We start from the raw sequence: 11,253 nt of genomic DNA on the forward strand, positions 1-11,253 counted from the left end.
CCTGGTTAGATTCACCCCCTCTGTTTGCCCTGCTTAGATTCTTATCACTAAAGGTGGCCATTGTACAACTTTTTTTGTCCAGACATCTCACCCTTTGTTAAATTTTAGTTCAACTAGCCCATCATGCACAGACCAATGTAGTTTGCAATTAACATTTGTTGTACAACAACGGCACTAACCTGTCCATTTTCGTCCAACTAGATGAAAATGTTCTAGCCTGCTTGAAAGACAAAATCTGCCAGTTGTACAAGAAGTGAGGTTGCACACTCCCCATCAACTGGCAGATTTTGGACAAAAACGCGATCGCAGACAAAAATCTCCAGATAATTGTTTGGTTTATGGGCACCTTTAGACCTAAAGTGATGGGAATCCACAATATTACAGTTGATACCAAAACAAATGGTGAGGGAAAATCTTCCAATGGGGATACCTGTTTTGGTGGCAGCGGTCTAACAGGAGAACTTTGCTTACTTTTGTAGAGATTTCTTCTTGCATAGTGTTGTTTCTTGGACAGGAAGTGAGGAAGAATCTTCCCAATCGGACACAGAATGCAAAACGGACAGGTTTTAACATTTCCTTAAGCCAAAACAGGAAAAAATTACTACCCTGTGTGCATGTATAGCCAAAACTTTATTTTCAATTATTCAAAACTAATGTTAAATTGACCACTTGAAGACCAGGTGTTAAAGGCTTCATGTTTCAGTATTCAGCGCATGCAACCTCATACCAAATTAATTTGATATCATTTTTTGGGACAGATACAGCTTCCTTTTATTTGTTTTTTTTTTCGTTTTTTACAACATAAAGAAAAAAGTACCGACATTTTTTAACAAAAATGTTTTTCCCTTCATTATGTTATGAAACTTTTATTACCCAATTGGTTTGGTAAACTATAAAAGATGGGGTCACATTGGGTAAATAGATGCCAAACATGGCAAGCCTTAAAATTGTGTGCGCCCATGAAATCACAAAAAAACTACCATAACCACTACCATACCGAATTTGTAAGAATTTTACATAACGCTGCAGCCTACACATGACCCACACTTCATTAGTGCTAATTTATTGTTACAGTGCTCATGTCTGAATATTATTTTCAGCCGGAGATCAGCTTTAACCCCTTCATGACTGAGCTTGTTTTTGGTTTCTGTTCGTAAATGACTGACACACTTTTGACATTTTTGCCGTGTGATTCTTCCACGTCAGTAATATACTTTCTTACAAAGTGCACCCACACATATTATATATTGTTTTTTAGAGGACAGATAGGGCTATATATTTATATCACATATGTGTGTCTAACGCCTCACTTAGGACAAATACAAATTAAAAAAAGAGGAAAAAACGTAAAAAAAAACTTTTTTTCCCAGTTTTGATTTGTAGTATTTTTTTTTAACAAAACCAGCACAGCTAAAAAAAAATGCAATACATACATTCATTTATTTGTCCCTTATTTTTAATTTTTTTACACTTTTCACTATTTTTTTAAATTTATTTACACTTTTCACTTTTTTTATACTGACAAATTTTATTTATTTAATTATATCAGGCAGTCATTGTGAATTAATCTCACTATTACTGCTTGATAAATTAATACATTTTTTTTTATTATCAGGCTGCTTCAAACTTCAGAACAGCCGATAATAAGTTAGTGACACTGATCCTGCAGCAGTTCAGGATTCAGCTGTCAGTGAATGTTTCAGAAAACTTAAACATTCTACTTTCAAGAATAGATACATTATGTGTCTAATACATAACATTTTGTATCTATTCTTGAAAGTCAAAAGATAAAAAAAAAAAAAAAGCCAGTATAGCTTGAGAGAGATATCTCTCGATCTATACGAGCTGTCAGAATGCCGGCAAAAGCCGACATGTGTGTCTGCTTTGCTGTGACTCTCAGACACCCGATATTAAGGTATCGGGTGTCTGAAAAAGGTTAACCCTTTCAGTAATGGATCTCTAGATAGTTAGACATCTATTACTGAAAGGTAACCGCTGATTCTCAGCGGTTAGCAGCCTTCTAGTGCAGCAAATAACTCGTCACGTACAGTGTACGTGACGAGTCATTTGGTCCCTTTGTGGCTGGACGTACAGTGTACGTCTCCCGTCACGAAGGGGTTAAGAGAGATCCAACATCTAAACTTAGTGGTTTGGTAAAGGATGTAATCAGATTAGTCTACCTTGAATTACAGATAGTAAGTGATATTTATTTCTAGTGTAATGTGATCGTGTAGTAAAACAGCACAGACATATTGTTATAAGGTAATATAGTGATCACCGATTGTGTCAGACACAGTAGCTGATATAACAACAAATTAATTGGACCGCAGCAGCAATTCCAAATAGCATGGTCAGTCAAACAATTATCAGGAGATACGATGACACACTTCCTTGGACAGATGCCCCATTATGATCAAAGGCTGAAAGCAATTAATGCTCACACATTTCTTTTCTGTCCAGAACACAGACGACAGACCAATTCTAAAAAGGATTGTAGGCTGAAAGCAGAACGCCCTTTAACCTTGTACATAATTGCGAACAAACATGTGCCCCCTGTGCTCCCACATTGCTTAAATAGCAGCCTAGCTGTTGGCCTGAATGTGAGGTCATGATAACACTGCACTGCTCCATGAATGTGTTGAAGAACTACTGGGGGAAAAAAGAAGCCTGTATGTAGCACTTTTTTTTTCTTAATTTCTGATGAAAAGTGTGAAAGCTGAAATCCATGATTGGCAAATTCTGTCTAAATACAAGTCATGTGTATTCTTACTTGAATCTTGGTGTATTTGTGTATTCCTGCCAGATCTACACAGTAATCCAGTGTGAGAAAGTTCCTCTAATAAAGACCAGTCACTGCTGCTCTCTCCTTGTGCAGGGTGGCTGGTCTTGTATCTGCCCCTTCCTGTAGATTTCTGCAGCCAGCCTGTAGTGGCCTCTACCATAGTTCTCTCTGCACGGTACACCACAGTAATTGATGTCACTGCTACTTTCTAAAAGAGAACAATGGGGTAAACTTTTTTACCCATAGTTCTCTTTAGGGTCATGAGAGGACTTGTGCTAACGTCCTCCCCTGGCCCAAAGCTCAGTATATAGCAAGCTATTGCTCGTTATATACTGAGAGCGCCGCAGCCGGGACAGATCCCGACAATACTGTCGATCCACCCAGCTGGCTGATCGTCAGCGGGCTTTGCCTATCTAGAGACAGAGCCAGCTTTGCCCACCCCCTCCTCTGCCCGTCCCTCCAGTCAGCGCTGGAGGATCGGAGAGGGGCAGAATCACTGCAGGGAGCGGTGAGTGACAATCACCGCTCCCTGCAGAGAGATGATTGGGAAGTGAGCGAGCGACGGCATGTGTTCGCTCACTTCCTGATCTATAGAGCCGATGTGTGACAGTTTCAATGTCACCCGTCAGCTCTAACTATGAAGATGGTTGTAAATCACTCACCTCGTAGTTTTCCTTTAAGGTAATAACTGGGTATAAAAAAGCATTTTGTGCACACAAAGTAGATATACAGTATACCCTAATGTGGTTTTTAAGGAGTACATTTAAATGGAAATGTATTGTCAGGAGTTAATCTTCAATGCATTCTTTGCTTGCATACTCCCAAACCTCTGGAGTATTGGTAGTAAAAATGACATTTGTGACCACAGAAATGGCAGGCAGTCCACTGTGGGTCAGAACAATGTTGTATTTGCCATTCAGTACAGATTGCAGTGATTGAAGAAGGTGGAGTTTAGTTGTGCTGGGGGTGTGGTTTATTTTATGCCACTAATGATAGATGCAGCAGTATTGGCATTCTGGCACTCCACAAAATAATAACCAGTAGACCGATGGCAAACAATACCCTATTGATGTTTGGAGTGTCTACTAACATAATCTAAGCACATTCTATAATGTTGAAAATAGATTATTTGAATCATGTATTTGCTTTGTTCAGTATTACACTTGTTTTTGACACTCGGCTATAAAATACAGACCCATTTTCATTATTAAGGAAATATTAAGACTCACTTGTGCTGTGCTAAAATTAATTTTGCTTTCACATCTTGTGTGCATGGGATTTATTGGTTGTAATTATTGCCATACTGGAGCAATGACAGATTACATCATGCAGTGGAGGATCTGCTAGAACAATATTTGTTTATCATCTAAAATTGCGCAGAAATAGTTTACAGCTTGGCAAAGAACGATCTCCTTAATTGTGCTTCTGGCAATAAACTGGCACAAGATAAATTGCTGATATGTGCAGAGAAATCAGGGCATCTCGGGAGATTGGCTCCCCAGTGGAGCTCTTTCAGGGGATTGTCATGCTGCACAAATTACACTCTCCATTTCTCAGTCGGTTTATATGCAAATGCCAAGGGCTTCCGCTAAACATAATACAAGAGGCAGCCCGGTGCACATCATAGAGACAAACGCTAATCACATACAATGTCAAGTTTTGACTTTCTCCTGGACAAAGTCAAAAACCAGATATGTTGGAAACTGCTACAGGACCCATGAAAGGTTGCCAGAGTCCCAGGACATGTTCTGTATTGTAGTGGCTTCTCTTAGTATTACTGTTTGCATGTTTTGCAGCCTTTAACAGTATTTGGTAAACTGTGTACTTGCTGAACCTCCTCATCACTGGATCTCTTAGAAAATGCTGGTGTTTGGCAAGGCTCCTGTCCAAGAGAAAACAAGTTTGCTAATAATCTGCCACACAGCTGCAAGTTCCAGAACTTTATTGAAGTATTTATGTCAATTACTTTAATAAAGTTTTGGATTCATAAATAAAGAATTTATATTTAAAAAAAGTTTTGGAGCTGCGCGCCATACTATTCGCGAACTGATTCCTTCCCTAACAGTATGTTTTTTTTGCTATAAACAGCCAGTGTTGTGCAGTATGTAGTTACTGGTCTCTTCTTTTTAGGTAACTTACAACTCTGGTAAGACTAGTTTTTGGAAGCTCCGCTCTAAAAGTTAAAATTGGACTTAATGTTTTAAATTAATTGGCTAGCCATCCACTACATAGACCAAAGGTGTAGCTTTGCCTGGGGTATGCTGGACTGAATAGGATTGCATGTCCAGGTGGTATCTTCACACAAAGTTGACTTTGTATACCCCCAGCTCACATAGAAAAGGGACATATTGCCATGGTCCGTATTATACCAATTACATGCCTAAAAGGCTTTCCATAATTTGCTAGATATCTCTGCACTTACCATAAAGACAAATATTGAAGGAAGGCCATAAAAAAATGTGTAGGTTGCAATCTATGACTGCCTTCCTAAAATGTTTGCTACCTGGTTGTCATGCTGGAACTTTGAGTCACTGGAACAAGATTTTAACAAGTAAAGTCGGCACTTTGGAGTTGAATATTTAGTTCTGGGTCAGGGAAAAAAATAATTTTCAGAAGGAAGTCTGTGGCATACCACTACACCAATCTTTGCAGAACCCTCAGTGTTAGAGAAGATTTGCTACAGTACTGAATTTCGTCCATGTGTAAACTTCCATGTGCACTAGCAACAGTTTTTAGTTTATAGACCGGATTTCTCAGAATCCTTTTCCTCCTGCTCCTGTGGCATCATTGATATGGCATCATTAGTGATGTCCTTAGATTTAGGCTGGGTTGACACTTTTCTATTGCGATGCTTTGCGATAATGTGTATGCTAATGCACGCATTTCCTGAAACACACCTTAACACATGTTACGTGTGCTGACGCATTGTGGTGCCATTAATTTTTAATGCCACCCCCAACACACTAAGACAATGCAGCTCCAATCCACATGCTTTGCAGTGCACCGCAATGCACAGTGATAAACTACCGTGAGTTGTAGTGTGCTACATTGCCAGAAATGCTGCAAGTTGATTTTCTTGGACATTTTGGTTTATTGTTAGCCCATTCACTTGAATAGACCACCTTAATGCAATACACAGCGGTGTATTTAACTTTGGTGCTTCCCTAGGCAAGGCAGCAACGCCGCCGCCGCCCCCCCCCCCGGACTGACCCTGCGCTTCTCTCCGACAGCACCCCGAACTGACTCGCCCCCCGGACTGACTCGCCGCTTCGCGGACGATAGCAAACCCCCCCGGTCTGACCCTGCGCTTCTCCGACAGCACCCCTCCCCCGGGCTTACAGACTCACCGTCCACTCTCAAGGCCGACGTCCGTGTCATCCTATCCAGGTGAGTAACACTCGGGGTGCCGCTCTCAGCGAATCTGCCGCTCCAGGCAAACGCCTTGTTTGCCTCGCGGCAGATATGCCCCTGGAAATACACACTAACGCAATGCACTGCAGCAGGAATGTAAACTCAACCTTACTCTTGTAAGCTATTATTAGAAGTTTTCTACATGTATGTTGGGTTTTTATTGCAGTATTGTCATTAAAGAGATTAAGTGGAATCTAACAACAACATACAAAGCCATCCTCAACTCTGCCCCAACTGACCTTGTCTCAAAATATCACCCAAACTGTCCTTTTTGCTCTTCCGAAGACTTCCCGCTGTCTAGCTCCAATGTATCCTCCTTTCATGCTCGTGCCAAGGACCTCTGGAAGTTCCTACCCCTATCTGTACAGCTATCTATTACTCTCCCTGCCTTTAGGCAATCACTGAAAACTCATCACTTATGGAAAGCCTATCCCTCCTCAACCTAACAACTCATATTTTACTTTTTCATACAACTCATCTCCACACAGTTATTACCTTTTGTATAACATGCATCTCCCTTTTTAGTTTGTAAGCTCACACTAGCAGGGTCCTCCTAACCTTTTTCTCTTGAGTTGTATTGTAACTGTACTGACCCTGGACTGTCCTTTGATTTTGTAAACCACTGTGCAAACTGTTGCCACTGTATAAATCCTGATTTTTTTTTTCCCCACTGGGAACAAATGAATAACCAATATACAGGCATTCTAACCAGTCTCAATCGAAGACTAAAAATGGGCTAGAGGTTACTTTTATCTGGACAGCTTGGGAAACGTGTTCTATGTAACAAGTGAACTACTGCATGCTCTAGCACTTCTTTATTGCGGATAGGTTGTCTTTTTTTTATGCAGTTTTCTTATGTATTTTGCAGGATGCTGAGCAGAGTAACCAAGAACTAGAAGATAAAGTGAGAGCACTGAGAAAAGAAGTTGAGGAGAGCAAACACCGACAAGGTCACCTGAAACTGGAACTTAAACATTTCCTGAATTTATTGGATGGAAAAATTGATGATTTGCACAAATTATGCTGGTATCCTTCAGTTTAGTCTGTTTTGGCAACCAGTAGTGGCCTAAAATTTCAAAGCCATTTTTTACTGTTTCTACAAAATCAGAGCCATTGAAATACCAGGCATCGGACAAAAAATATAAAATTTGATAGATTGACACTAAAACAACAAATGTGTGGTTGCGTATAATAATCATTTATATGTTACAGCAGGGAAGATGTATACAAATTTGGATTGCAGTGTGGCAAGAATAGTCTAGTCTGTCCTCCAGTCCCACTTCTAGGAAATGCAATAAGAAAAAGCACACAAGAAAGCTTACCAGTTGTACAGATTCAAACAGTGCTCTGCAAGCCTTGCAATAAGTCCTATGACACATTGGATTAGGCAGAGTCTGTAATGGATGCGCTGCAATATTTTCACTAGCAAGATATTGCTGTAAAATGACAGGGTCACTCGAAGTTTATACACAGTTTAACTGCAAGAACAAATTAATCTTTAGAAGCTATAAATAAGAGTTATATATTTAGTAAAATGCAGATAATATTTATTAAAGATACTGTATAGAATATAGTGGCAAAAAAAGACAAAGTAACTTTTACTGCCGTGGTTGTTTGTGGAAAAGTTTTTCATGTTGTATTCATATACAGGAATACTTTACTAGCTATATAAGAGGGGTAGTTTTCTTTAAAGAAGAACTTCCATTGACTTCAGGATTTGACTTTTAAAAAATGTAAGTCTGCACATAACTGGCCTGCCCACGTACGTCAATAAAAAAAATGTACACCACCCCTTTTTCTCAGCAGCAGGGCAGGTGTGTTGTGGTGTGTTGCAGCTCGGCTGTGTTGCCGGCAACTCATTCTGTGCATTGGCATGGCATTTTATACTATGTCGCCACAATGCATGGTGCATTGTGCCATGAGTTGCGGTAAGATTGGTACAGCGCATGTTTCCACAACACACAAGTCTGTATAGGCCTAATAACATTTGGGGACCCCGTGTCATTTTTGCCCCTGTAGTTGAGCAATTTGGCTTTGAAGCCTATTCTTTGTTCTCAATATATTGATCTAAAATATCCAGCTGGGGGCATGTGATCAAATACCATATTACTCAACGTAAAGCATGGAAAATTCACAACCAGGGGGTAGAGCCTAGACCTCATAAAAGTTTCCCACTATTGTCCTCAAGTGTTAAAAGCGCTAGAAGTCATTTAATTCAGTGTCATCTGGGTAAAAGAGGGTTATCAGTTTTCAGTGGACATAAGATATTCAGTCCCTTTTATGATGGGGATTTAATTGCTTCCATGAGAATTTTAAAGTCACTAGTTGGGCATGTTGCCTGCTTCTCCTTTATATTAGTGAATATGTAGCAGGTGCCTTTTTAGAAGCTGGGCAGCTGTTTTGATGTCTAAAACTGTGGTTAGAAGTAGCCCAAGTAATATACTATGCCAATTATGCGTTAGTGATGCCACTGGTAAATATTAGTTTGATAATGGGTAAGATACACAAAATAACTGCTGCCATGATATGCAGGCAACATGTTGGAGAAAAAAGTATACCTACCAATGCATAGTAGGCCATAAAGCGCCTTCTTTTCCTCCTACCTTAGGGTCAATGGCAGAAGCACCCCCGTAAATTCCTAGTACTTTCTTGCCATGGTCACCCATGCACAGCCTCCCACCATGGAGTGCTGTGTGCCTGAGCAACTTATTGCTAGGCCAGGCTGCTGTCACACGGGGAGAGGAGACGCTCACTTACCTGTGTGCAAATTTGGACTTTTTGAGAATGTCAAAACTTGCAAAGGATTTTGTAGGAAGTCAGGCAGAGATAAGAGCTTATGGTGCCTGCTGTGCAATGGCAGGGTTCACTTAATTTAATTTTGTTTTCCCCCTCACTCCTCAGACCTCACACATGGGGCAGGTAAACTCACATTTTTTTCTTTGCAGGTTGAGATTCTCGTGGCAGTGCGATTTTGTCCTAGTAAAATCGGTGGCATGATGGGTCACCACAAAATGCCTTATACATTAGAAATGCCAGTGTTAGACCTATAATTTCCCTTTTTATACTGTAATAAAGGATGTATTGTTTGGTAAATTAATATCCTGTTACAGTTCATGTGTAACAAGCCATGGCTGAGAACGTCTACATACACAGACCTCAAAGATTCCAAGTCAATGTTCACAGGGCTGTTAGTTCAAATATATGACAAATTCTGCCTCATGGTTCTCTTATGATGTTTATGTTGTAATTGACAACAAAATAAAATGTTTGAGACAAACTGGGGTTTCTCTTAAGTGCAAGAAAATAGAATAATCTACAAAAAGGTTATTAAAATTGACCTGTTATAAACGTGGACAATTTAAACTGAACTTATGATGGGGGGAAAAACTGTGTTACAGAGTTTACCATTAGTGAGAACTGCAACTGAACTTCTATGCTTTTCCTATTAGGTTAAGCCTGACCTTGCCTCTGTCCTCTTGCCTTCTCTGCATCTCTCTGTCCTTCAATGTGATAGGCAGGCTTGCTGGTGAGAACAAAAAGCTTGGGATCAGTGGCATATCTAGGGTATGACACATATGGCACATGCCCTGGGCACCACTTGAAAGGGGGGGATGCCACTCCATGGATCAGTGACCGTTTGCTGACCCTTGGAGACAGCTGACTTTTTTTTTTTCTCCCCACTTGGCTCATAGCAACCTGGGATGCTCTGGCCTGCGACCCAACCAGTTGCCAGTAGATGGGTGTGACACCGGCCAGAGTGTCCCGGGTTGCTATGAGCCAGAGGGGGAGATGTGTAAGGCCCGCAACCAGAGTGGGCAGGATGATGTGTATGCAGGTAGGATGCTGGCCACAGCATCCCAGTTTGCTAAGAGCTGGGAGGGGAGATGTTGATGGCCCTTCCACATCTCCCTGCCAAGCTCTTAGCAACCTTGGACAATCTGGTCGGTGTCCCATCCTGCTCCTGGCAAGCAGTGACATAATTGGTTGCCAGGAGCAGGCGGGATGCCAGCGGCACAGTTTGTTGTTGCTGTGCCTCTGCTTGGGATAGAACGGGTCAAGCTCACCTTTTTAAGGGAAAGTTTTAAATTTACACATGTACTGATCTCATGACCTCTTATGGAACTTGGGGACTTTAGCTCTAGTAGGAGTTAGATTTATTAATTATACATTGTTGAGAAAGAAATGGGTTACAAATTTTTATTTAGTTTTGTTAGTGTTTTTTCAACTTGCACTAACTCTGTGTTTTCATTTAAAAGTAAAGGGTACCTTAAAGGAAACCTGAGGGAAACATGGAGATTGCGATTGCCGACTTATGTTTTGATATTACTGTACTAGCTTCCTTGCTATCATCCTGACTCAATAGTTTGTCACCAAGTCAGAACATGTAAAAAAAGAACAAAAAAAAGGAAGATGTTTCTGAATTTCCTGATATGTAGACTTGTTCCAGGTCTGTGGCACACAATGTATTCAAATCGGGGGATCAACAAGGCAGCTAGCATTTTCAGCAATGGCAGCTCCCATATTTTTCTTAGGGAAAATGTACTTCAAGCCAAAACTTTTTTTTTTTGTTGAAGGGAAATCTCCCCAATGTGACAGTTTAATCCTCATTAAGTCTAGGAATAGATTAATGGTTTCCTTATTCATTGGCCTCCTCTCTAAGGATGCATTCACACCTAGGCGGCAGCGTTTTTGCACATATTGGCACACGTTTTTGTCTAACGAGTTTAGCATGTTTTTTGCTCATCTTTTGCAAGTATTAGATGCGCGCACATTAAGACTCACGTTATAGTGGGTATATAGTGGGCATATTGAAAGACATTGTGGTCAATGAATAAATGCGCACAAAAATGTGCACAGAAATCTGCAAACTGCTTGTCATGTGTTTTCAGGCGTTTCTATTGAAGTCTATGGGCTTTGAAGGCAAGTCCCACTAAAAGATTTTAGGTGCCATCATTCATTAGTGTAAGAGGCCTGTGTAAAGCATTTCCCCAAACTCTTCTTTTACACCTGCTTTTCCAGTGCACAATGAATGGAAATATCTACATCCTACATGCAGCAAA

General features: G+C 40.5%; 1 protein-coding gene across 1 annotated transcript in view; it reads left to right on the top strand.

Moving 5' to 3' along the window:
* The window catches only part of HOMER2 (homer scaffolding protein 2), a 129,725-nt gene extending 120,535 nt beyond the window's left edge, over positions 1-9,190 (top strand). The window contains exons 9-10 of the mRNA XM_018576682.1: positions 7,062-7,219; positions 9,139-9,190. Of these exons, the coding sequence (XP_018432184.1) occupies positions 7,062-7,219; positions 9,139-9,190 (210 nt within the window). The remainder of the gene's footprint in view (positions 1-7,061; positions 7,220-9,138) is intronic.
* Positions 9,191-11,253: the final 2,063 nt, after the last annotated feature.

The sequence above is a fragment of the Nanorana parkeri genome, unplaced genomic scaffold (assembly GCF_000935625.1).
Source record: "Nanorana parkeri isolate BGI_ZX_2015 unplaced genomic scaffold, ASM93562v1 scaffold74, whole genome shotgun sequence".
NCBI classification, from domain to species: Eukaryota; Metazoa; Chordata; class Amphibia; order Anura; family Dicroglossidae; genus Nanorana; species Nanorana parkeri.